Here is a 27896-nt window from a genome sequence, read left to right as displayed (position 1 = left end):
TTCTTCTTCTTCACCGTGAAGCAGCAGCCACCGTGAAGCAGCAGCCACCGTGAAGCAGCAGCAGCCACCGTGAAGTTGCAGGGAGGCACCGTGAGCCACCGTGAGCCACCGTGAGCAGAGTTGGTTTGCTTCGTCGTGAGTGCTTCATCGTCAAAGAAGTTGAGGTACCGTTCATGGATTTTTCTTCGTAGAGTAGTACATTCCGAATAATTTTATCCGCAGATCACCCTTTGCTTCCGGATAACTTTATCCGTAGACCACCATTTGGTTCTGGATAAATTTATCCGCAGAAGAATATTGGCATCCGGATTTTTTCATCCGGACTTCATTAATGGCTTACGGATATTTTTATCCGTAGTGCAAGAATTGGTTCCGGATTTTTTTGTTCGTAATTCAAAAGTGGGTTCCGGATATTTTTATCCGTAAGCTACGTTTGACTTGCGGATATTTTTATCCGGATTGTTGTTATTGGTCTGCGGATATTAATATCCGTATTAGTGTGAAATTTTTCACAAGTGTTTTAAACTATATGTGTTATAATTTTGTTATATATGTTGGATTGAATGTTACTTTTATGAAATGTAAGATGGTGCGGACTAGAGGTGGAGGAAGTTCTAATTTGGATCGTGTGCGTCCAACTGCATCGATTAGAAGAAAACGGGGTGGGTCTAGTACTTCAATTCCAAATCAAGAGTTTGAAGATTATATTGAACAAGAAGAAGTTGAAGTTGATGATGAAGGCTATCCAGGAGGGCCATTGGATAAGTCCTTACTTGTTAATTATGAACATCACGTAGCCAAACAGTTGTGGGATGGTTTGGTAAGTAATGAAAAATAAATTTTTGTATTTGTTATGTATTCCTGATTATTGATGATATATGTTGATTATTGTAGGATCGTGGTGAGCTGAAGGTCGTTTCACATGGGAGGAAGATAAATAAGTTAGGAGCACCTCATGAGCGCATAGAAGCTGCTGTAGAATTGTCTGGCTTAGGTGGTCTGCTTCATGCTAGTTATGAGAGTCTAGACCGAGGACTGCTGTGTGCTTTTGTAGAGAGGTGGCATGCAGAGACAAACAGTTTTCATTTACCGGTTGGGGAGATGACCATCACTCTTGATGATGTGTCAAATTTGTTACATTTACCCATTGTCGGTCAGTTTTACACACAGGAAACCTTAGATTCTGATTCGGCGACTGATTTATTGGTAGAAGCCCTCCGTATTGACCATGCACTTGCATATGAAGAAACAAGACACTGTCGGGGAGCTCATGTGCGCCTTAGCTGGTTATGAGAAGTGTATCAAGATGCATGCTCAAGGAGGCAGTGGACTGTGGCTGCCAGAGCATACTTACTTCACCTTGTCGGTTGCACTATTTTTGCGGACAAGAGTGCTACATCAGTAAGTGTGTTTTATCTTGGATTTTTTGTTGATTTGAGGCTTACCGGGGGATATTCTTGGGCAGCAGCTGCCCTAACTCACATGTATGAACAGCTAGGAGATTGTAGTTATGCAAATACAAAGCAACTAGCTGGTTATGCAACATTGTTGCAGGGGTGGATTTATGAGCATTTCCCGTCTATAGGGATGAGACGTATGCAAGCATTGTATTATGAAGATCAACCTCGATGCAGGCTGTATGATGCTGGAAAAGGTACTTCAATTGTTGTTGTACGATCACAGTTGGATACATTGACACCAGCTTCCATTCGGTTTTGTCCATACAACGAGCACAGGGAAGAACGTCCATTCGAGTGGATTTCCTTATTCTGTGGTTATTTGAGGCTTGGAAATTGGACACAGCTGCACATGCCAGAACGTGTTCTGCGTCAGTATGGCTATACACAGATCATCCCTCGCAACCCATCTGTAATTGGACATGGTCATCCGGATACAAATGAAATGGACCGTCGATGGTTACATTTCAATGATTATGTCATACATGACTATGCCATAGCACGTCATCCTGACGCTTGCGTTCAAGAGTACATGGGTTGGTTTAGATCTGTATCACATCCATATGTGATTAATACAGATGAGGATGACCGTCCTGTACCGGTACCCTCAGATGCACGTCATCACGAAGCAGTGCCAAGTCATCATGAGGAGTCACATCCTGCTCTGGTATGCTTCTAACCTTGTTAAGATATTAATTTCTATTGTTTTTTTCTAATAGTATGTCATTCATGCTTGTAGGGTATTTGTCGTAGAATTACAGAGACATTGCAGCCATTACTTGATCATGGCGATGTCGTGGAGGGCAGCCCTGTTTGGGAAGGCATACAAGTAGCCATTACGTTAGCACGAGGAGCGACTGATGAAAGAGCTGTTTATGTCAGGAGACATGCACGTAGGAATGATTGATTAGGATTTCTCAATATGTCAGATGTATTACGATTTCTTTTTATGTAATATTTTGATCCATGACAATGTATCTGAACCTTAATTATATGTTTCAATATGATCCATGACAATGTATCTGAACCTTAATTATATGTTTCAATATGATCCTTATCGGTTCTTGCTTCACGTTACTTTTATTTTATATGTTTCAATATGATCCTTATATGTTTCAATATGATCATTAATACAGAAATCACTGGCTTACGCATATATTTATCCGTAGGCAAAAGTATGACTTACGGATATTTTTATCCGTAGGCATAATAGTGACTTACGGATATTTTTATCCGTAGGCATAATTGTGACTTTCGAATTTTTTTTATCCGTAGGCATAACTGTGACTTCCGGATTTTTTTATCCGTAGGCATAACAGTGACTTCCGGATTTTTTTATCCGTAGGCATAACAGTGACTTCCGGATTGTTTTATCCGTAGGCATGACAGTGACTTCCGGATTTTTTTATCCGTAGGCATAACAGTGACTTCAGTGAATATTGTAGGACAACTGCAAATGTACTAAACATCCATAAATCTAAATTATGCTATTACAAATGTTATAATTACAAATATCGTCTAATGGACATTAGTTGGGTATAAACTTGTATCCGGCTAGTGTAGTATGTTGACCAAGTTTGGGCCGCCGGATAACGATGTGATGCCCACAATATATCCGTAGGTGGAATTGGACAACCATCTTTGAGCTTGAACTATAAAGGTAATAAATATAAGGTACACAAATCTTGATTTAGCACATCAATCTTGATTGGTTTAGTTTATACCTGGACAAAATGATTTCCGTGGACATGTCCAATTGCAATGATTCGGTGTTGACAGAAGTTACTTGGTGCTTGGGTTCTTAAAGGAAAAATACTCAATGATTGTAACATGGACAAAGAAACAAGAATGACATTATACCGATTTGCAATAACATATCCCATGTCTGGAATTGTCATCCACTTATCTGTTCCTGCCTGCAAGTACAATTGACAAACAAAGTTAAATAAAGAAATGCAATGTAAAAATGAAATGGTTTTAGTGGTTGGTACCATAGACATGTGTTCCACTAGAAGTGAGTTCTTCAAGTATTCATATCTATCATCACCACCAAAGAGTTGAACATATTCTTGTCTCCATTCACTTAGTTCTTTTAACAAATTCATTCGAACAACAGCCCATGACTCCTCTCCCATTCCCAATTGGGCAGCAACAGCACGGTAGCCACAATGGCCATCAGCCCTAACGTCAACAACATCAACAATATATGGATGATACCCTACAGGGAACTGATCAAGGAAAGGAATACATTTTGCTGGTACAATTTCTGGTAAGCTTTCTTCATTAGATTTTTTGCTTGCACAACTATCATGTTGTGAGTGTAAGAAATCCACATGTTCAAAATAAGAAGGGATTCGCTTAGTTGATCTCATGAATTTGGTAGGACGAGACATCTTTACAGCACCTTTTGTTTTCACCTTATGATCTGGTGCGTAAATAGATGTTTTCTCTGGAAAGGCAATATCCTGCAATTTACTCTTGATGTTAACCTTACCTGCAACATCCAACTCTTTAAACCGCTTCGCGATGACCTCAAACTCTTTATCAATTGACAACTCAGATGAAGATTGTTCAGTAGCAATGTCTTCAAAACTTAAACGAGTCCACATCACATGTACTGATTTAAGTGGTATGCTACCAACACCAAATGAAGCCAATTGACACGCACAAGGAAGACCATGAGTACATGTAAGACTACATCCACACCTACTTTTATCAAACCCCACTGATTTAACCCTATCAAGTTCTTCTGAAATAAGGTTCAAAGCATATTTAGACACAAAACCTAACAATTTTTTGTAAGCTGTAACCTTGAACCGATGTCCAACCACATGCAAACTCTTTTGGAATGAATCTTTGATTGCATTATGTTGTAAAATAATCATCTTATTGATGGAATCCCAGCAGAAACATAAATCCCCCATCGAATTATGAAGAACTCTCTTTAGGCTCCAGTGTGCCGACTCAACTCTGTTACTTGTTGTGTTTCCTAAGTGCATCACCTTATCTATCCATGCCTTGACAAATTTTTCTTTATGTGGACGTAACCATGTATCCATCACATAATCAACAAATATAGGCCATGGAGAACAGACAACTCGAAGAGCATTGACACGATCTTCAAAGGCCTCAACAATATCACAATCCACAACAGATCCCCACACTTCCATTACTTGATCCCATGCCTCTCTTGGATGCACCAACATTTTACATTTTGCTTTCACATTTTTATCAATGTGAAACCGACATAGCAAATTATAAGCTTCAGGAAACACCATTCTAATTGCATTCATTAAGGCAACATCTCTATCACATACCACCACCCTAGGGCATGAATCAACTCTTAAAAACAACCCTTTAAGTCTGTCAAGGGCCCAAAAAAAATTATTTTCCTTTTCTGCTGCTAGTAAACAAAATGCAACGGAGAAAGTCAAACCTGTAGACGTAATCCCAACAACCTCAAGTAACGGCATCCTATACTTGTTCGTCTTGTACGTACTATCCATTAATATGACAATGTTAAATGAGTTCACCAATTTTACTGAATCTGGGTGTGTCCAAAATATATCTTGCACAATATTAGAGACCTCATCGCACCTACACCAATGCACGTACCTGTCTCGCTCTAGTAACAACATCAGTTGTTGCATTTCTGTTCTGTGACCTCGTTGTGATCTTCGGTGAACAGTGATTGCATTATAAACCTGCTTAATCGTTGTCACATTCTTCTCATTTCTCTCTTTCATGGTTAGTAAAATATTTCTTGGCTTCACCGCAGTTTTACTCATATCCTCAACCATAACCTTTTCCTCTATACTTAACCTTCCAGCATAGGGATGACCCACCATTGTCTCTGCCAAGTCATGATTGTGAGAACCACAAATTAATTCAACCTTCCACCCTTGACCACCTTTGACTGGTTTGCCTCGCAATCTGAAAGGACACTCACACTTCCTACTTCCAGTTTGACTGACATCTACTTCTTTTTTATACCGTCTGTATTTACCTCCTCTCTCACAACCTAACAATACATAGGTCATCCTTCCTCGTTGGCCCGTCCATGTATCTGACCTTAATATAATAATGACAAACCCATAACTATAGCCAACACTTCTCGCCCAATCTAACAGCTCATCTCGATCACGAAATACCTACAATAACATTCTTAAAAATTTAAAAGAACATCTTGATCATCATGCCAAATTTAAAAATAATTCATATAAAAAACATTCACAACCCAACATTGACCATACCTCATTTGTAGAAAATGCCTCACTACATTCATGTGCCCTGTGTTCATTATCTAATGCGTTATAACTTGTTGACTGCTCCAGATCAACATCATCTAATCCATCCCACACATCAATCTCCCCTAAAACTCCCATGTATGACTCTGTTGAATCCATTCGGTTGCTGAAAAAAATTAACACTTCACTTCCGGATAAATTAATCCATAACCAAAAAAATATCAACAGTTAACTTCCGGATATATATATCCGTAAGGCAATATTATGAACTACGAATATTTTCATCCGTAAGGCAAATACTAGTCCCGGATATTTTCATCCGTAAGGCAATATTATGAACTACGGATATTTTCATCCGTAAGGCAAATATGAACTACGGATATCAGCGTCCGTAGGCAAATCCTAGTTCCGGATATTATTATCCGTATACAAAATTTTGACTTCCGGATATTAATATCCGTAGGCAGAAAATTTGAATTCCGGATTCCGATATCCGGGACCAGCTGAGCTCGAGAAAATAACCAAAGACGAACGAAAATGGATTAATTACCTCCTTTAACTTGCCAAACGAAGCTTACACTCAACTTAGCAACAATGAACGAAGCACAACCTTATCTTTTGCAGCTCAAACCAAAGCTTCACACATTCATGAACTTCTTCTTCCTCACCATTCAATGTTTTCATAAATGAAGAAGACAAGGGCATTTTTGGATTTTAAAAAATGTGTCGGGTGCCAATCACAATTGATCGGGTGCAGGAAGCAATTGCCTTCAAGAGAACATTTGGCCATAACTACTCACTTGTAACAAGTAGGTTGAATAAGAGATTGCAAGTTTTTAATTTTTATTACTATTTTTTTTGTTGAAATTTATTATTTATTATTAATACCATGAATAAATAATAAGAAAATGGGAGGGAAACTTAACTGACACATTTTCGTTTTAATTCAGAATTTCCGTGGTCCCATGTTGTTTTTAAAGTTACCTTGTTGCTATGTCCATGCATCAATTTTAAAATTCAAACTCGTGCAAAGCACGGAACGTATATATACCAGTAAAAAAAACATCGAACATGGAACGACATGGACAGGGGAAAAACGCGAGGGTGAAAAGTCGCATTTACCCTTCCTTTGCTAAACGACGTTTTTTCTTGCCGTTTATGTGGTGCCGTGATGCATATAAATAACGTGCACATAGATTCCAAAGCAAAACAAAGAGACACTGAACTTTGACCATTTTGCGCAGAACTTCACAAAACTCTATTCTTGAATTTTGGGGTTTTCAGCTTCTGAAGAAAAAAAAATGACCAAGTTTGTTCTTTTTTTGTTATGCTTTTCCTCTGCACTGAGCCTTTCAGTTTCAGAGCCCGAAGCTGTTTCTGTGAAACTTCATGCAGCTGAATCCTTCTCTGCGGGGTATATCCAGGTAACTTTATTCTAATTTCTAAGAAGACCCTTTTTTTCTGTTTTGTTTTGAAGTTTGATTATGCACACTAAGATGCTTAATTAATACTTTTTGTTTGTTTGTTTAATAGATGAAAACTGAATCAAGCTGTTCTTACTTGTTGGTTATAAGTACGAGTTGTTCATCGCCCATGTTCACAACTGATAAGATTGGTATTGCGTTTGGAGATGCTAAAGGAAACCAGGTTTTGCCTTTTTTCCTACAATGAATTTCAATTTTCAAGATTTTATTTGTTTATTCATTGTGGCGTGTGTTTAAAGAAGGGGTTCAAGATCTAGTTTTGAAGGAAATATTGATGAATATATTGTTTCTAGAAGAGTTATAGCAAAACCCTTAATTGAAGTTGAACTCCAGAATCAAGGTAATGGATATTCGGTATTTTGCAGGAGTTCACACTGTTACTATGGTTCTCAATATTGTTTATCTACTTTTTATTTTGGTGGAGCCACATTTATTTATTGTTTTGTACTAGTGACAGGTTTTTTGTTTGTTTGTTGGTAGTCTGATAGAAAATAATTAATTCCTTTTTTTCTAAATAAACTGGGCAAATAAGTATTTTCTATCCCTTTTTGTTACAGCTGAAAATATTTTTTTGTTTTTGTTTTTAAAGGCTAACAAAGTGCTAGATGCTTGCTCATTTAAAATAAAAAGTGAAATTTTTGTTGTTGTTATATCAGATAAAAAAATATTCAGATATATTTTTATTGTAACTGGGTTCATGAATTTGGTCAACAAATAGGCCAGCTTAAAGTATAGGTGAAAGTTTAATGATGTTTTATCCCTCACTATTTGTTTATTTGTAACTATTATGAAAAAATGATCACTTTTTGTATCTTCAGGTTAGTTCATAAACTTTATCTGCATTTAAAGTTTAACTTGTAGAATTGGAAAATTTTATTTTATTTTCTCTTCAAAATTTGTGTGGAGTGTTCATCTGAGACTCTGTTACCTAACTTGGAATTTTCTATATATACTAATCAAGGGAGCTTAATCTGCTGCTGCAGCAACTTGAAACCTTTTAATTTGTTTTTTTTGTTTACTTTGAACATGAATTACCAGGTATATGTGCCAAGACTAGATGATCCACTTTCAAAGACATTTGAGCAATGTTCTTCAGATACATTTCAGATAGATGGTGCATGTGCATCTCCCATTTGCTTTGTGTATCTTTATAGATCAGGGGAAGAGAAAGGTTGGAAGCCTGAGAGTGTGAAAATCTTTGGCTATGACTCAGAGCCTGTTACTTTTACCTTCAACACCTCCATCCCCAGTGACACATGGTATGGCTACAATGTGTGTCAGACTCCTCCTTCTCCTTCTTCTGCATTTCAACTATCCCCTCAGAAATGGCTTATGAGTTTGGTTCTAGGCTTTATTCTTAGCCTTTTGCTTCTTTAATAATGTTATGGACTTTATCTAATACACCAAAAGTCCTTTTACATGTAACCTTCAAAGGTAAAACTTAGTAGTAGTGCAGAAAGTAGGGACATGGCATGAGATATGTAAGACCCTTGGCCAAAGTCAGTTACTTTGTGACTTTGTTTTTAATGCTTTGTGGGAGTTATGTTGAATTTATGGTAATGTTATGAAAGGAGAAATGCTAGTACTATATAATGCATTTTTTTAGAGGAAATAGTACATCTATTGATATAATAGAATTCAATGGTTGTAACTTGTAAGTCTTCTTCAAGAAGAATTTGGTGTGTCTTTCTAAGATTATGATAAATTCTGATAAATGAAATTCACGCTTTTATGTTTTTAATAAAATAATGTCCAGACATTTTTAATTTTTGAATATATATTTACATTTTTTTGTATTTTTAATAAATGATACTTACTTTCTTTGTATATTTAATAAAGTGACACTTATTTTTCTTATTTTATTTTATTTTAAAGTATTGTATTAACTAGAAGTTAAATTAAAAATATAAAAGTTATTTTTATTGACTACAATTGAATAATTTAATTATTATATATTTAAAATTAAGGGAGGAACCTGACTAATGCAATCTAATTCAATTGAAATAGATTGAATAAGGTTTTTTTGTGTGTGTGTGATTTGATAAAATCTAACATAACTCTAGGTAAATCAGGTTGGGGCTTTAGTCGCAAATACATAACATAATCAGAGGCTGCTACATCGCATTTGGATGGATTAAATTGGGAATTTTTTGGTGGTAAATGAGCTTGTGTTCACTGGTTTGCTGACCATTTTAAAAGTAAACAATTATTTTTTTCTTGAATTTTCTTGGTTCGAATCTCACACCCAAAGATAATTACATTTCATAAATAATATATTAATAATGTAAATTTTATTTTATAAACTAATTTTATAAAGTTGAATTATACTTAAAATTTACTTTTTAATATAATATTAAATTCATTTAAAATCTATTATAGTAAACGTTTATTGAGTTGATCCATTAACATTTATGTTAATCTCGACATGAATGTGGTGTGTTAAAATTATTTTACATCAACTAGAAATTAATATAAATAGGTATAAATCTTACTTTATAAACTAATTTTATAATGTTGAATTCTACTTCTTAATTAATTTTCTAATAGGTTAAGTTAAATCCTCAGAAATGTCCAACCGTAGGAGGCCCAAAACTTACACTTTACAACTTGCTAACTTGTTCTTTTGCACAAATGATATGCAGCAGACATGTGAATTTATATGGGTTTTCTTGTTAATTAATTAGGACAAATCCATCCTTTTCATAGGAATGAAAGATAAATATGGTGACATAGGATGATATAAAAGAAATACAAAGTGAATGGTTTTTATCAGTAATAAAGAATTAATAAATAAGAACCACTTTAGGGGTGATCAAACCCTTATACAAATTGTACTTTAACCTTTTTCTACCTCCCAAGAAACACATATCAAACAGACAAAATCAAAGATACAAAGAAAAACGAAATGACAACAAGAGCATCAACAAACCAACCTCATGCAGGTTAAGAGGTCCAAACACCAATTAGAATAAGAGAACGACCTACCTCGAGTTTTTGAAAAAAATCTAAGACCAAACCTTTACTTGAACTATTGCAAACACTTCAGACACATCAACCTTTCATTTTTTTAAAAATGACTTTGTTCCTTTGTTTCCAAATTTCACTCACCACTCCAACCCAAATTGCTCCCCAAAAATCATTAACCAAACTTGAAGCTTTGCACAACTCGAAATGAAAATAATTTGACACAGACTTAATGTGAATCACGAACTTCACACCAAGCCACTCAAAGAAATGACACCAAACAAGCCAAGCAAATATGCAATCGAAAAACAAATGGCGGTGAGATTCCTTCTCCTTCTCGCACAAACAATACAAAAGGTTGTCAACCACAATTCCTCGCCTTTCCAAGTTGACCAATGTAGCAATCTTATTCTCCAACACCCTCCAGGCAGTGAAAAGTGCAGAAAACAAAGCTTTAAACCTCCACAACTTACTGTACACAAAAGACATCTCCTCCTCGCGATCTTGCCTTAACAAAACATAGGCAGAATTAACCGAATAAGTTTGAGGCTCTCCAACCTTCCAAACTCAACTATCCTCCTCTTCCAAATCCAACCTCGCCCCTTGCAACTCCTGAAGAAGATGACACTCCAAAGACTTCTCCCATATGAAGAAAGACCTTCGCCAGTCTAAACGCCAAACCCAAACACCATATATCTAATCACCAAGTTGTGCCACCTTTGCATATTTGGCCGAACTCAAAGAAAACAACCTCGGGAAAACCCTCTTCAATGCACCACAAATCAGCCAACTGTCTTCCCAAAAAGAGTTTTTTCTTCCGTCACCAACTTTCCACTTGAAAGTGTCTTCAAAATTCCTTCCGCAGCCCTCCGAAGCCCACACCTCCTTTAAATCTTTCCACCAAAGTGAGCCCCTAGAAAATTTTCGGTCCTCTCTCAAACTTCTCCAGCCACCATATTTAGATTAAAAAATCTCCTTCCACAAACCTCCTTTATCCAATCCCAATCTCCAAATCCATTTCCCCAACAAAGCCAAGTTAAAGATCCTTAAATCAATGATACCAAGACCCTCAATCTCACGAGGCTCGCAAACCTTTTTCCAAGAGGCCCAAGCTATCTTCCTTCCTTCCGAACCCCAATCCCAAAGAAAATTCCTCTGAATTCTTACTATCTTCTCCTCCACTACTGAGGGCATTTTGAACAAAGACATAAAAAATAGCAAAACAGAAGAAAAGACAAACTTGATCAAGCAAATTCTCCCAGCTAACGACAAATACCTGCCCTTCCACCTACTCAGCCTAGCCTTAACTCTCTCTACCACCCCACTCCAAAAAGCACCTCGCTTGTGGCACCCCCCGATCGGCAACCCCAAGTAGATGAAAGGAGTTACCATCACGTCATAGTTCAAAATTTTCGCAAACTGCTGGAGCAAAAGCTGGTCTATCCCCATCTCACCAATTTTACTCTTAAAAAAATTAACTCTAAGCCCATATGCAAGCTCAAAACAAAGTAGAATCGCCTTAATATTGAACACACTTTTATTGTTGGCTTCACAAAAAAAACTATGTATCATCAGCGTATTGCAACATGTTTACCCTCACTTTGGCCCTTCCAATCTCCAGACTATCTATCAGATTTTTCTCTTCTGCCAATCTTGAGACCCCTGCCAATCCCTCTGTCACTGTAAGAAACAAAAACGGAGCTAGCAAATCTCCTTGACGTAGCCCCTTCTTGGAAAAAAAACTCATTAGTAGGACTTCCATTCATGAGCACTAACACAGAAGCAGATTCTAAGCAGCTCTTTATCCAAAGAGTCCATTTACCATAGAAACCTAACCTTTCTAACATATAATAAAAAAACTCCCAACTGACTGAGTCGTAAACCTTCTCATAACCAACTTTGAAGAAAACACAACTCTTCTTCTTCCAAAACTTCATTAGCTACTAACACACTATCCAACAAACCCCTTCTTTCAAGAAAAGTCGACTGTTGAGGTCAAAAACTTTGCTAATCACTTTCTTCAAACGTAAAGACAACGTTTTTGAGATAATTTTATATAAGCAACCACCAATGAAATGAGTCTAAACTCGTAGAGCTGCTGATGATTGTCAACTTTTGGGATTAAACATAAAAACGATGCATTAGATCCTCTAGGCCATTTACCGTTGGTTGCAAAATCATTCACCGCCAACACCACGTCCTTTTTTATAATGTCTCAGCTAAACTTTATGAAACTAAAGTTAAAACCATCGAGACTAGGGCTCTTCAAATTGTCACAACTCCAAACAGCTGCCCTAATTTCTTCTTCAAAAAAGTCACCAATCAACATCTCATTGCCAACCTGTGAGATGGTATTGAAAATAACATTGTCCAACCTAACCTAACAAACATCATTCCCGGCAAACCTATCTTCAAAAAATTCTCTAACCTCGTCCTTGACCATGTCCTTATCCTTGCACCAACTGCCATTAACGAAAACCCCATGTAGCGCGTTCCTTGCCCTCCTCCAATTAACCGGCGAGTGAAAAAACTTTGCATTAAGGTCAACTGTTTTCAACCACTTTTGCCTTGCTTTCTGATGCATAATTGCCTCTTGTTTAAACAAAACTTTATTAAAGTCAGCTAAAAAAGACCTTCTTTCTTCTCTTTCTGAATCGTCTAAGCCTCTTTCATCATCTCGATCATCTAACTCATTAATCTTCTTTTGCAAGTTCTCACTAATGTGATTTACGTCCCCAAAAATTTCTTTGTTCCAGACTTTTAAGTTTGCTTTGAGCTTTTTCAATTTTTCTTTGAAGATATATATCCCTCCTCCTTGAACTTCGTAGCTAGATCACTTCACCAGTTCTTTAAATCTACCATCTTTTTGCCAAACATCCAAACACCTAAAAGGTTTCGGACCCCAGTCGACATACATATCTTTTAGCACAACTGCACAATGATCAAATACATATTTGTTGTTGACAGTGTGGCCACAGATCGAGCCATTCCTTTGACACAAGTACCTCTCAGTCCTACTCCTTACCATACCATTGGGTTTATACCACGTAAACTTCCTGTCAACCAACAATATATCCACCAATTTAGATTTTTCAATAAAAGCGTTAAAACCTTTTATTTCTCTAGAGTAATTTGAAACAAAGATCAAACTCTTCCTCTCCTCCTGCCGTCTAATAGAATTATACTCCCCTAAAACACATCAAGCCTTCTACGTATGATTCAATCTGTGAACAAAGATCTCTACCCAAACCTCTTTCTTATCCTGCAAATACAAAGTGAGTGTAACAGTATAAGTATCCCCTTCTACATGTCTAATTATATATGTAACATTGATTTCTTCTGATAGTATCATTACGTTATCTGCGGTCGTAACACTTCAATTCCACAACACATAATGTCAAACTCTCTTCTTCATTCCAATTGGGTAGCAGAAATGATATATTTATACTTCGAAAATGGGGAGTGATGGTAAAGAGATTAGTCTTTGTCATGATTCGTATTTGTTGGTCAAATCGGTGTTTGAATTCGTTTGTTGCTTGATATTGCTATGTTAAAGTTAGTATTGGATTTATTTGTTACTACTTAAGTAGTAATTGGATTTATTTATGTTATGTTTATACATTTTTATTTGATCAAGGAGAAATACATTAAACACGATAAAAAAATATTAAATAGAAATTAATTATAGAAATTAAAATAATAAATTATTATTTAATTAAATTAAAAGTTTATTAAACATAACTAAGATAACAAGTTTAAAATGGAAAACAAATATTTTTCGTTACATAAATCATTATTTGTTTTCTAAAACTAAGAATAATAAGAACTTTTCAACAAGTTATATGCTATTATGTTAACTATGGAGAGACATATACTCATAGTGCTACATGATCAAAATAAGTTTTAATTTTAGAGCGACAAGTGTATCATTTTAAGTAATTGGTTAAAATTTAAATATTTTATTTTTGAGGTCATTTCAAGTGAGATTTCATTAGTTTAGGTAAATAAATTACTTTGTGACAACATTTTTTTAAAGATAATGCGATTTCTTATTTAGAGTGACTAATACTATGATGTCATAAAAAAGTAAAATCTTTTTGTTTGTACTTGTTTGAAGTAGAAATCAAAACACTTAAACAATGTCTCATTTATGTGATAATATTTGTGACACTATAACTACACCATTTTTTTTTTATCTTGTACAATAATTAAAAAATATTTTTAACTTTAAATAAGAGTTTTACAATGGTTTTTTGAGACGTGAAATATGCAGCCGTGAGTTTAAGTTTAGGCAATGATTTTTTGTTTTATATTGGTAGAATAAACAACGTTTTTTCAGGACATTCTTTAGATAACATTTTTCCTGATAATGTTTAGAAAATATTTTGTAAAATGTTGTTGTATTACAAATGTTTCTCAATAACACACTACAAATTTCTTTTGTGACGAAACTTTTAAGAATGATATAATTTTGTATTAAAAATCTGTCACATTTATCTACTAATAACTAACATTCATCATAGTTTGTGACGAATGAGTCTTCATTGCAAATTGTCATAAAGGAATTATGTTTTTTAGTGAACAACATAATCCACGTCCACAATAAATGTCCCCCTTTGAATTAAGCTCATTAATTGTTAGACGACACAATATTTTTAACTTTTCCCATGAGTTTCGCAAGGTAGGGAAGACCTTCGCTAAATTTTGGATGATGGATAACTACAACAATCTTGCTCTCAAGTGTATCTCTTATTTTTTTTTTAACCACCCTAGTAAGTAACTTACGTTAAACTATAATTACTCCCGTTTGTCTTAGCTTTTTTGGTTCTCATATTTCATTCTCCATCTTTCAATAAAAACTTGTACTTGTTTGAAATGTTTGAATTTCTTTACTTTATATAGTTACTTCTTATTCTTATTGTGCTATGAAAGTTGATGAACAAAATTGTATATGAAATAAATATATTATTGGAAAATTTACTACAATCCTATAACAAAAATAATCATATACAACAAATATAATTAGTTCATTAACGAGGAATACATTCACTTGTAGACATTTCATTGATTGATAATGGTGTAGAAATATTCATAGATTTCCTAGAACTTGATTTCCTTCCAATAGATTTTGAATCCATTCTTCCATGCAAGAAAAATGCAGGCTTTTGTGGAGTTGGTAATTCGCTAAAATGACCATCAAGATATGAAACAATTGTTACCATTGTTGGCCTAACATCGGGATTTTCTTGAACACACAATAAACCAATTTGAATACACTTTATAACTTCAATTTCAGCATAATTTTCCTTAATATTTGAATTCAATATGCTTAATGGTGTTTGATCCCTCCATTGTTTCCAAACCTACAATAATATATCAATTATTAGATATTAAAAAAAAGTTCATTCACCACCAGCAAACAAAATTGCTTAATTATTATACTCACATAATTTAGGAGACCGTCAGCTATACGACGTGGTTCACTTGAATGCATATTCTTTCTTCCCGTAATAATCTCTAAAATCATTACTCCAAAACTAAAGACATCTGACTTTTCAGAAAATTGTCCGAACATTGCATACTCTGGAGACATATAACCACTATAAAATAAAATTACACAAATTAACATATATTCAAGTATATCTTTTGTAAAAGTAGAAATAGAAAAATAGGGATGAACATTCTCAACTTACCATGTTCCAACAATTAAATCTGTACTTTCTTGGTCTTGACTAATTTCAACAATTTTAGCAATGCCAAAATCTGAAATTTTTGGAATCATATTTTCATCTAGTAGAATATTGCTCGGTTTAAGATCACGATGTATAACCTTAAGTCGAGAATGTTCATGTAAATAAACAATTCCTCGAGCAACACCTCCTATAATTTTATAACGTTCACACCAACTTAACAACTTTTGTGGTTGAGAATCTACAAAATTGTTTAAATGAAAATTGTAAGTAATCGTAATATGTGGATGAAATTAAATCAACTTGATAGAAAGAGATTATATAAGAAGGAATGTAAATATTGACTAAAAAAATTTAGGTTGAAAGTATCTAACCAAATAAAAAGTGATCAAGACTCTTGTTTGGAACGTATTCATATATAAGTATCTTTTCTTCTTCTTCAAGACAAAAACCAATGAACTCTACTAGATTTCTATGTTGAAGTTTTGCAATCAATAAAACTTCAGTCTTGAACTGAGCAACACCTTGTTTAGAACTTTTTGAGAGTCTCTTTACAGCAATTTGTCGTCCATCAAGAAGAATACCCTACAATATAACCATTATTTAAGTGCAAATCAAAAACATTAAATATGTCCAAAAAAAAATTTGTTTACTCAATAAAAAAATCCTTATCAATTTTTTACCTTATAAACTTCCCCAAATCCACCTCTTCCTATCTTGTTGTCGTTGGAAAAGTTATTAGTTGCTAACTCAATTGCTGTCAAATTGAAGTGCAAGGGCTCCAAAGTGGCAGTTTCATGACCAACTAGCAAATATGATTAAATTGTTAAATAAGTTTTAATACTTCTTGAACCTGTGAAAGCAATATCTTTATACATCACGTACAATTTTCCTTGAGAATAGTCGTATGGCTCTTTCTTGTATTTCTCCTTTGAAAATACCAAGCCAATAAGAAGAGATTCACCAAAATAATTGTGGGCACAATAACTACTATTACAATTTTTCGTACATTGATTCCTTTGTTTTCTGCATAAAACAAGTCACACAAAATGCCATTATAGACTACTGATAACGTTGACTAGAGATGTTTGTTGTTGTTATTCAACGTTACCTTCCAGATATATAAACATCAATTTACATAAACCATTCTAAATTTCAATCTTATTTTATGATAATTTCATGCACCAACTACATATCATGAAACAATCATGTCTATAAAAACCTTATCACAGTCATTCAAAAATATTACAAAACTTGGCATGTAATTCAGTAATTTTGTGAAGAAGCTTTATACAATTGCTACATATATATTTTTTTCATGTAAAATATATTATTACCTGATTGAATTGGTCCTGCAGATGGATCGTCGAAGTAAAACTGGTGAAATTCAAACCTGAGATTGCAACTGGGATATAGAACTCTTCCCCCTATGCTTCCCAAACGAGACCATGGAATTTCTGTTCCAATCAAATTTCCCAAGCAACCCTTGCAATCATCAGTAGGCAAATCCTTCGTGCATTGAGCAAGAGTATAAAGGGTTTGTTTATCATTCAGTTTCGTTGAGTATTTTCCAAATCTCTCATCACTATCTCCTGCCATAACTGCCACCTTATCTAGCGTCTTCGCTAACGTAACACTGAAGAAACTTTGTTCCTCGTTTCTGCTAGTGATATTCAAATCCGAAAACACAGGACTTCTCTCCACCGTTCTGAAAATTTTTCTGAAGGAATAGCGAAGCATGCACTGGCTGTACCAAACTATAGCCTCTTGGGAGGAGTTGCAATCTAATGCTATTCGATGTGCTGCGTTTTGAACGCATTTTTCACACACGTCATTGGGAACGTCACCTCGGCACATGAAGAGACCATAAACTGTGCTGTTGACATCAGCTTTGTAATATCTCTTGTTGGTGGCCTTGGAAGATAGGTAAGAAAAGAGGGTGGTGAGGCTTATTTGCAAAGTGTTATTCGAAGTGAGGGTTTCGTTAGTTGAGCAATTGTGGGAGACATAAAAGGGGTCTTTTGAAAACGTTAAATCTGCATGACGAGAGGTTTTTGATTCGAGAACAAGCTTGGGTGAAGGGTTTGTTGGTGGAACACGATAAAAGGGATAAGATTCATACCGAATGTTACAACTGGGATGAAGAACTTTCCCTCCGAGTCTCACCCCAGAACATTGTGGAGAGTTTGGAATATCTTTGATGGCATCACCGAGGCAGGTTCTGCAATCATCGCGTGATAGATCTGGTGCGCATTGAGCCAGACAATAAAGGGTGTGGAAACCAGACACGGGTGCTTCCCTCGTAGAAAACATCTTGTTATTGTTGTTAACAACAGGAGCATGTGCTGCTTCATCTGCTGTTTTGTTCATGGTCTCAAAATATAACTGCGTGAAGTTTTCAGGGTTTGAGACCACCTTGCCAGTGTTGCACTGGATTGTGGTCTCGGTGGAGAAGAAGTAGTTGGTGGAATACCGAACCATGCACTCTTCGTACCATGTCACAGATTCTTTGGACAAAGAACACTCCGAGGATAGTCTATTTTTTGCACTTTGAACGCATTGTTGACAGAGAGGAGGTGAAGTGTCACCCCTGCACATGAACAAGCCATAGATAGAGTCTGAGGGGTTTGCACACGAGAAATTGGTGTTGTATTGGGTGTGGCCAGAGGATAGAGAAGATAAGTTATTAAGGAGCTTTTCGACATAAACTTGGAGAGAAGTATTGTCAATGGTTTGTTCACTGGAGCAATATTGGTAGAGTGGAGAATAATCTTGTGGTTCAGTAATGGCAAAGTTGAGGAAGTTAATAAGGATAAAGAAGATGAGAATCTTGTATGAAGCCATGCATGAGTAAGAAAAATTGTTTTGAGCACAGTCATGTATGAAGCAAGTCACTACTACCACTATTTCTTATTTATAACATGAAATCATGATCCATTACTTTTAAACATTCATGTCATATATTTGTATATTTTTTCTATTATATTATTTATTAAGTTTTATTTAGCACTTTTTATGTCCACCAATATTTTTTAATCCTTTAGTAGATGAAATGGATATAAATTAGTCAACCATAAAATAAGTCAAGTAGGAATAATTGATAACCTCAATGAAAATGGGAAAGCTTAGCTTGCGGCGCAAAACAAAGAAGGTTAATCTTTGTGGACTTTTTATACAAAATTTTTCCATGAATTTTAAGATTTTATTAAAAAAAAATTTCCACACAAAAAATCTATAAATTTTGAAAAATTATGACGATATTATGTAATAAATAACACATTTTTTTAATACAAACTATATACTACATTTAATTTATGTTAATTACAATCAATGATTACTTTGGTTTTCTCACTAATTCTTACACGTTTGCATTATCCTTTTGGAAAATATTGATCATTATACTTTATATAAAACACGAAAACATAGAGTGTTCTCAATCTGAATAAAAATTTATTGGTTATTGTTATTTTAATTAAATATTTATCTACTTAATATTGGAGTGTCTTATTTGTGTTGGAGAGAAAAATCAACATCAAAACACGTCAAACCTCAATCCACTTGGAGTATATATGCCTAAATCAAAGCTCTCAAGAGCTCAATCAAAATGAACACTCAAATATTATAATATATGTTATTTAATTGGTGTGAAATTATTTTAGAAAGTAATACTCTCTCCGATTATCAACATAAACCAAAAAATAACTCGCTAATTAAGAAAATTAGTTAATATGATTTAATTTTAATAATCTCGTGTAAAAGAAAATTATTTCCTAAATTTTTTTAATTGGAATTTTATATAAAAAAGGGATCAATGAGAGTGCATCCGCAATATAAATATTTCTTATACCTTAAACCCAATATATATTAAATGGGTTTTATTTTGCTTCGGCTAAATTATAATTTGTATCTCTGTAATTTATGCTCTGTGATTATGGTCTTACATTTTTCTTATGATTTTTTACTTCCTATATTTAAAAAAGAATCACAATTTTGTTGTAATTCTCTTTTAAGTTAACATTGACGAATTAAGGTTAACTGCTGTGATGAGGAATTTTCTATTGGTTTTTAATGTTTGACTAGAGGCACATTATTTACAGTGATTACCGAGCGAGGAGATGTGCCACATTTTGTGTCATTGTAATTTCGAAGTTCCTTTGGATTTAGAGAGGGTTAACTTTTCATTATTATCTTATCTCGTTTTTTTTTTATCTTCTTAAATATTTCATTTTTAAACTATAAAGTAACTTCAATAATATTCCTCAAATATAGTATATTACTTGACACTTTCTGGTCAATATCATTGATCGAATACCTCTTGGATGATGTTACTGAAATGATTTTCATAGATCTAACAAACGTTCTTTATAACACAATATTATTAATGTAATCACAATGAAATGTTACCTTAACTCCGAGGTTAATCCGATAACTTACTATATGTAGGCTCATTATCAGATAGTCATCATGATCGAATGAATGTGCACACCAATCAAGACAAAGGTACACATTCAACAATATTTATTACCCTTACCTACTTTGTACTAAGCTCTAACTTAGACATCGAAATATATTTTGCAAGTACCTCCTTCACCTACTGAAGACCGAAGACCTCATGATGCCATTGACTAGGATCATCTAGCAAGAGTGGAATTCCCGACTCTGTAAGAACAATTAGTGTACCATATGACAACGAGATCCCATTGGTCTAGATCATTGACCGAATAACCCTCGGGTGACGTGGACATGGTTTTTATAGACCCAACAAACAATTCTTAACACCGTATGATTAATGTAATCACAATATGAAATGTTAACTTAACTCTGAGGCTAACCCAATAACTTGTCCTAATTTAGGCACAGTATATCAGAAGTCCATCACGATCTTATAGACATGAACCAAGACAAAAATATACATAGAACAATATTTATTACCATCACCTGTCTTATACCGAGTTCTTTAGACATTGGAGTACCTTTTACACAGGTACTCCATCCTCATTGATCCTCATTGACCGAAGACCTCACAACATCTTTAACTAGAATTATCCAAAAGGATGGATTACTTTTCAAACTTGTAAGAATAAATAGATATTAACTAAATATTTTTTAAAATAACAATATTTTTGATAATTTCAAAAATATCATCTCCGACGTATAATTCAATCCACAAATCAAACAAACCTTTCTTTAGTAGTTGCGAAACTGACAAAGTAATAAGGATAAGGAAAAAGAATATGGATGTGCTATTGGATGGTTATGGATGCAGATTAGCATGGTCTGTCAAAACTTTCCATTGGAGTGAATTTGAACGACAAGAATAATTAATAAAATCATTACGACATCGATGGGAAAACTTGCTTCACATGTTTAACAAATGACCTATATATTATTAGTTAAAAATCTAAAGCTGAGTTTGAGTTTCACAGAAAGATCTACAAAATTATTGTCTTAAAAATGTTAAAAAAATATCATTATTTTTTATACGGATTTATTCATCATTCGTTCATTAATTAATATTGAATGACACTTTAATATTTTGGAAAGACAACATCTCATACCAGAATTTCTCTATTCTTTGAATTTGTAAGTTGGAATCGAATTAACAAACGACGCACGTGTTGGACTATTCGACCACGAACTGTTCTATCGAAGAGAACCAACTTGACTTACGAAAGAGACATATAATTACTATTAATTTTACATTGTAATAAATCTATTTATGAACACTCCTAATATATAATAAAGATTTTATATAAAAGGACGCGTTTTAGGGAAAATTGGGTTTGATTTGCAATTGTAGAGGAAATAAAACCAACGATGGGTGAGTCAAAGTAAAATGAAATAAAATATATGTCCAAAGTTATGAATAAGGAGTGGGATCATGGAAAAAATAGGATCAATGACTTCGAATTTAATAAGTCTGTATAATGCTGGCAAGGTATGTGACATTTACGAAATTGATTGGGATTTGACACCATGGATATTGAGATATCTTAACACTATATATCAATTTGTTTTCTTATTATTGTATGAATTTTCCTACATGCAAAACATAAGGATAATTAATGTTCCTCTTCCTGCTAGGGAGATGGGACCTAGAGAACTGTTGAAGTCTTCTTCTCCTTCCTTCGGTCGGTCAGGTGACTGGGTAGTGAACTGAGGTTCTCTTCGTCCTCCTGCTTCTCCTTCGGCCCTCGGCCTCGGCTGAACACCGGATGGTGGGGGTACCTGCGAAGGCACTCCGACGCTCAAGTCAGTAAAGCGGGTGGTCAGCTCTCAGAGTGATAAATGACATACCTTACTCCTTGGGATGCGTACTATTTATATTATTCTAGTGGGCCTACCTTGTTGGGCCCATTTATCGAGGTGGACACCTCTTAGGTTTGCATTACCTAATTCTTAATGATAGATTAGCTTCACTGATCTTGGTTTGAGCGTTAACTGTAATAGGGGTCGGCCATCGGCCAAATCATCATGGCATGGGTCGGCCATCGGCCATGTTCCAGTGGTCTCGGTCGTCTCGGCCAAGTCTTCTAAGGTCTCGGCCTCTCGGCCATGTCTTCTAAGGTCTCGGCCCCTCGGCCAAGTCTTCTAAGGTCTCGGCCCCTCGGCCAAGTCTTCTAAGGTCTCGGCCCCTCGGCCTCTCGGCCATACCGGTACACTTGCCCCTCAGGCTCAAGGGCAGATGTGTTACATATGTCTGATGAGTCTTTAATGATGGGTGTCGGTCGGTTTCCCTTGATCGTGCGGCTATTCCATTTCTCGAGGTGTGACGTGACCCTAGGTCTGATCAAATAAGTTGGATTTGGGCGGTCGGCCTTTTAATTGTGATTTTAATCGAACAAGAACGGGCGATCGGCCTTTTAATTGTGATTTTAATCGAACAGGAACGGGCGATCGGCCATTTAATTGTGATCTTTAATCGAACAACTAAGGATAGGTGGCCAGCTATTACTTGCGATGTTAATCGAGCAAGTTTGGTTGGCGATCGGCCGGCACTTGCGATGTTGATCGAGCAAATTTGGTGAGCGTTCGGCCGGCGCTTGCGATGTTAATCGAGCAAGCGGGCGTTCTGGCAATACTTGCAATGTCATCGAGCAAGTTTGGTGGGTGGTCGGCCGGCACTTGCGATGTTTAATCGAGCAAGCGGGCAGTTGGGCGGCCGGCACTTGCGATGTTTAATCAAGCAAGCGGGCGTTCGGGCGACCGGCACTTGCAATGTTTAATCGAGCAAGCGGGCGTTCGGCCAATACTTGCAATGTCATCGAGCAAGTTTGGTGGGTGGTCGGCCGGCACTTGCGATGTTTAATCGAGCAAGAAGGCGTTCGGGGGACCGGCACTTGCGATGTTTAATCGAGCAAGCGGGCGTTCGACCAATACTTGCAATGTCATCGAGCAAGTTTGGTGGGCGGTTGGCCGGCACTTGCGATGTTTAATCGAGTAAGCGGGCAGTTGGGCGACCGGCACTTGCGATGTTTAATCGAGCAAGCGGGCCAACTGAGAGAGTGTGTAAGGGGCGACCGGGAGACGGTCCCCCTTTCTTTTATATGTACACTTGTTTCTTTTCTGACCTTCACGTGTCTTTGCCTTTTGACACGTTTACGATGGGCGTTCTTTGAGCGCTGAACGTGGCGCCCACCCAGGTTCATCCTAATACCTGGGCGTCCCTTCAGGCCTTCCGCCTGTTCTATGACGTAATGCGCCTTCATCCTTCTCCCTCTTGTTTTCTTTGTCATTATGCCTCTCACCCTGCCAAGAAGGTCTCGTGGCATTCACTGGTTGGGCGGACGGGTAGTGTTTTGTTCGACCTATTTGCGGCTCCTACAAAAGATTTAAGGAGCGTTTCGTTAAAGTCATCATTCGGCCGGAGGCGACGGCCATATTTTTTGACGAGTCCGGTAGATCGAGGTTCCCTCTCTACTGGACTCGCAAGCCCTACGGCTTCAAAGAATGGCCGAGGCCGACAGAGGGTGCCGATGAGATGGAAATTCTTTCGCTCTTTGACGCCCTCCCGAGGAGGCTCCCATGTCGGTCGCTGGTCAAGGCTTATGCCAAGCCTGGGCGTTGGGCGGCCGTTCGGGGTATGGGTTTTTGTTTTGGCGTTTAGTCGGTCCGTTGGTCGTCATCTTTCATCGTTCGGCCTTTATTAACTTTGTGCTTTCTTTTTGCAGAAATCATGGTGAACGAGCGGCCAAGTGCTGTCAGCGTGCTTGATAAGCACCGACAGAAAGCGGCCGAGCGCAGGGGTCGCCGCAGCTTGGAGGTGATGCCTCCGGTTAGTGAGGTGGCGGCCCCAACCAGGGAGCGGGCTGGTCCTTCCCAGAAGTCCAAAAAGAGGCCGAGAGAGGGTAGTAATGTAGCAACTACCGTCCGGTCCCCTGGCTCGATGCCGATCACGCCTCCTCCTCGACGAGAGGCGGCCGAGGTGGCGCAGCTCTCTCCTCGCTCCCGCTCGGGCTCATCTGGGCCGACCCCCTTCGATCTCTTGGGGCGCGGCCATCAGTTCACACGAAGGGTTCGTGTGGCGCTCCCCGATGAGTCTCGGGTGTCCCTCCAAGGCGTCGCCCCGACAGAGCTCTTCAAGAGTGGCCTCGAGCTCGTGTGCCGTTCGGTGGTGCTCTTCCAGCACGGTCTCCAGGGGCAAGACCGACACGTGGAGACCGTGTCACACTTGGAGCATCAGCTCTCGGAGGGCACTCAGTCCTTGGATCAATCTTTGATTGTTAACGCTGACTTGACAACCAAGATTGCCAAGGAGTCGGCCGATAGGGAGCTGGCTCAAAATGAGGCTGCCGAGGCCAAGCGGCAGCTTGAGGCTGAGAAGAGGAGGGCAGCTGCTGAGGTCGCCCAGTTGAAGGAGTGGGCCGACAGGAAGCTGGCCGAGTCGGCCGCTGAGGTGCTTGTCCTTCAAAATGCCAAGGCCAAAGTCGAAGCTGAACTCGACGAGAATTACGACGAGGCCGAGGAGTTACTGAAGCAGTGCTTTGAAAGAGCCGTGCGTCAAGCGCACGTGCTATATGGAGGGCCGCCGGCTGCTGGGGAGTTCGACCTTGATTGTGAAGTCTATCAAGGTCGGATCATGCCGAGTGCTGAAGTGGCGGCCTTGACTGCTGGAGGGGTTGAACCGGCCGGGACCGAAGGAGGGGAGGCCGATGTTCAGGGTAGGGAGGCTGGGGCCGAGGAGGGTGAGTGCATTGAGGTGCAGGATTAGGCTTATACCTTTGGCCGGGTTGTGGCTTTTTCCTTCTTTCTTTAAGCATCCTCCAAGGCCGGGGCGTGGCCTTCTTATTATGTATTTTGATGTATCGCCCAGTGCTTTGATTAATATATCGTCCAGTTTCTTTCTTTATCATTTTGTATCAATAATTGACAAGTTAAACAATCGATCTCCCACTGGTTTGGGCGATCGGCCATAAACGCGATTGTGTGAATTCGAACAAGTAAAATCTGGCGGTCGGCCATTAGTTGCGAGTGTTAAACCCGAGCAAGTAAAATGTGGGCGATCGGCCATTAATTGCGAGTGTTAGACTCGAGCAAGTAAAATGTGGGGATCGGCCATTAATTGCGAGTGTTAGACTCGAGCAAGTAAAATGTGGGCAATCGGCCATTAATTGCGAGTGTTAAACTCGAGCAAGCAAAATGTGGGCGATCGGCCATTAATTGCGAGTGTTAAACTCGAGCAAGTAAAATGTGGGCGATCGGCCATTAGTTGTGACCCTTAAACCTTGAGCGGCCAACACTTGCGATGTTAATCGAGCAAGTGGGCGATCAGTTGGCCGGTACTCGCGATGTTAACCGAGCGAGTGGACGATCGGTATGCCGGCACTTGCGATGTTAATCGAGCAAGTGGGCAGTCGGTAGGCCGGCACTCGCGATGTTAATCGAGCAAGTGGGCAGTCGGTGGGCCGGCACTCGCGATGTTAATCGAGCAAGTGGGCGTTCGGCAGGCCGGCACTTGCGATGTTAATCGAGCAAGTGGGAATTCGGCAGGCCGGCACTTGCGATGTTTAATCGAGCAAGCGGGCATTCGGCAGGCCGGCACTTGCGATGTTTAATCGAGCAAGCGGGCAGTCAGGCGGCCGAGAAGTCGGCCAAGCATTGAGACTTGATGGCGCTCCTCGGCTCATAGCGTATGTCGAACTCGGAGAGTTCGACCGACCATCCTATCATCCTCCCTGAAAGGTCCGGTTTAGATAAAATTTTAAAAATAGGGTAGTCGGTTCTTACAGTTATGGAGTGATTTTGGAAATAGGGGCGCATCCGCCTTGCCGTGAGGACGAGTGCGAGAGCCTCCTTCTCAATCATCTTATATCGGGTCTCGGCCGAGTGGAGGGTTCGGCTAACATAGTATACGGGTCGCTCCTCGCCCTCGGCTTCCTGCACTAGGGCAGCGCTGACTGCTTCTTCCGGGGCTGCTAGATATACCAGGATTGGGTTGTCGGCCCTCGGCTTCTGGATGACAGCCGGGGATGTGAGGAACTCCTTGAATTGTTTGAAGATTTCCCCACATTGGTCGTCCCAGACGAATTTTTTGCCCTTTCGGAGTAACTGGACCATCGGCCTTGTCCTCCTGGCGGTAGTCTACGCCCTTGGAGTCTTCGTCCGTGAAGGTGATGGGTGGCACCCTCGGCCGGAATGCCACTGCGTTGACCTGGTGTACCGCCCAGAGGTGTTTCTTCCGAGCGTTTTTTGTGCTTCCTCCCCCGGCGAAGCCGCCGGCTATAGTGTTGATAACTTCTCGGTTACCTCTCCATCGGCCTCCCTGGGGGGATCGTCTGTTTGAGGGGGGTCGGCCCTCGCAGGTTGTCGGTCGCCTCTGTTATCTCGGTCATTTCGTCCGCCTGGGTGGATCCGCCCGGCCGGGATGGTCTCGACCATTCTTGACGAAACGGCGGAGATGCCCAACCTGGATAAGTTCCTCGATCTTATCCTTAAGGGCTTGGCACTCGTCGGTTGAGTGTCTGGTGTTTTGGTGGTACCGGCATTGCTTCCTCTGGTCGGCGTTATTTGGGCTGGCCACCTTCCTTGGGGGAGGGATTAGCTCAGCGTTGAGGGCTTCGTCCAAAATCCTCCCCCGCTTGGTCGTCAGGGGTGTATACCTTGAGAACCAGATCGGTCGTTCCTTTGACCCGGCCGCCCCTGACGATTCTTCTCTTCCTTGTTTTTCTCTCCACCGGCCTCGGCACGGGCCTGGTTACGGAATTCTCTTAGCTCTTCCAGCTGCATGTACTTAGCAGCTCTCTTTCTCAGCTCGTCCAGGCTGTCGGCCGGCTGCATGCACAGGTTGTCGGCAAAGGGCCTCGGACGCAGGGCCGTCAGCATGTGGTGCATGGCGACGTCCGGACTCAGATTCCGGATGCTCATCGCCACTTTACTGAACCTATCCACGAAGGTTCTCAGCGACTCTCCCTTCTCCTGGCGAATGCCTACCAGAGCGATGGAGGTTACATGGTGCGGCCGGCTGGTCGCGAACTGCGTTTCAAACTTTGCGACGAGCGTGGCAAAGCTGTCGATGGAGTTGGGTGAGAGCTTGGTGAACCAACTAAGGGCTGCACCCTTCAAGGATGTGGGGAACACTCGGCACAAGACGGCGTCGTCCGAGGTGTAGAGACTCATGGGTTGTGTAGGCGTCCATATGCTCGTCCGGGTCGGTCGACCCGTCGTATCGGTCTCAGTTGAAACACTTCCACTTCTCAGGAAGTGGGACTTCGATGATGTTGTTTGTAAAGGGATGTCGGCGGTTTGGGTCGGTCGTCGGGGTCGTCCGGGTGGACCTGATTAGGCACGACTCGTCGCCCATCTCAGTCTCGCGGGGATGGGGTCGGCCTCTCGTCCCCTCGGCCACATCCGGGTTGGGGGGAGAGGTGTAGGACTTGCCGACCACGTTCGTCGGTATGACAGAGGGTCCTCCCTCCCTCAGCTTCTTTCTCATATCTTCGTTCTCCCTGCGGAGAACTTGCAGCTCTTGTTCATTTTTCTGAGCGGCCTCCTCAGCCATTCTTCGCATCTCGGCCATCTCCCTCTGGAGAGACACCAGTAGCATTGTTTGGTCGG

General features: G+C 38.9%; 5 protein-coding genes across 5 annotated transcripts; 2 read left to right on the top strand and 3 right to left on the bottom strand.

Annotated features, from left to right (window-relative positions):
* The first annotated feature begins 96 nt into the window (after window positions 1–96).
* LOC137838853 (protein MAIN-LIKE 1-like) lies at window positions 97–2529 on the top strand. The gene is made up of 5 exons (XM_068648068.1): window positions 97–164; window positions 587–820; window positions 895–1286; window positions 1440–2124; window positions 2197–2529. The coding sequence occupies exons 2-5, from the start codon at window positions 587–589 to the stop codon at window positions 2362–2364; spliced, it is 1479 nt and encodes a 492-aa protein (XP_068504169.1). The 5' UTR covers window positions 97–164; the 3' UTR covers window positions 2365–2529.
* Window positions 2530–2962: 433 nt separating this feature from the next.
* LOC137838852 (uncharacterized) lies at window positions 2963–5849 on the bottom strand. The gene is made up of 3 exons (XM_068648067.1): window positions 3449–5849; window positions 3182–3373; window positions 2963–3109 (listed from the first exon to the last, which is right to left on the bottom strand). The coding sequence occupies exons 1-3, from the start codon at window positions 5495–5497 to the stop codon at window positions 2963–2965; spliced, it is 2388 nt and encodes a 795-aa protein (XP_068504168.1). The 5' UTR covers window positions 5498–5849.
* A 1051-nt stretch (window positions 5850–6900) lies between these two features.
* On the top strand, window positions 6901–8937 carry LOC137837719 (embryo-specific protein ATS3B-like). The gene is made up of 3 exons (XM_068646820.1): window positions 6901–7128; window positions 7238–7351; window positions 8227–8937. Exons 1-3 carry the CDS (start codon window positions 7006–7008, stop codon window positions 8563–8565), a joined length of 576 nt encoding a protein of 191 aa, XP_068502921.1. The 5' UTR covers window positions 6901–7005; the 3' UTR covers window positions 8566–8937.
* Window positions 8938–15104: 6167 nt separating this feature from the next.
* Window positions 15105–18773, bottom strand: LOC137836518 (cysteine-rich receptor-like protein kinase 7). The gene is made up of 7 exons (XM_068645190.1): window positions 17180–18773; window positions 16728–16868; window positions 16526–16647; window positions 16217–16427; window positions 15846–16083; window positions 15599–15752; window positions 15105–15515 (listed from the first exon to the last, which is right to left on the bottom strand). Exons 1-7 carry the CDS (start codon window positions 18684–18686, stop codon window positions 15183–15185), a joined length of 2706 nt encoding a protein of 901 aa, XP_068501291.1. The 5' UTR covers window positions 18687–18773; the 3' UTR covers window positions 15105–15182.
* Window positions 18774–26927: 8154 nt separating this feature from the next.
* LOC137838851 (uncharacterized) lies at window positions 26928–27458 on the bottom strand. Its single transcript, XM_068648065.1, has one exon. It carries the CDS (start codon window positions 27456–27458, stop codon window positions 26928–26930), a length of 531 nt encoding a protein of 176 aa, XP_068504166.1.
* Between the last annotated feature and the right edge of the window lie 438 nt (window positions 27459–27896).

Source organism: Phaseolus vulgaris, chromosome 4 (genome assembly GCF_000499845.2).
Source record: "Phaseolus vulgaris cultivar G19833 chromosome 4, P. vulgaris v2.0, whole genome shotgun sequence".
Taxonomy (NCBI): domain Eukaryota; kingdom Viridiplantae; phylum Streptophyta; class Magnoliopsida; order Fabales; family Fabaceae; genus Phaseolus; species Phaseolus vulgaris.
The sequence above is the reverse complement of the archived record's forward strand: the minus strand, read 5'-3'. Positions and strand labels throughout refer to the sequence as shown.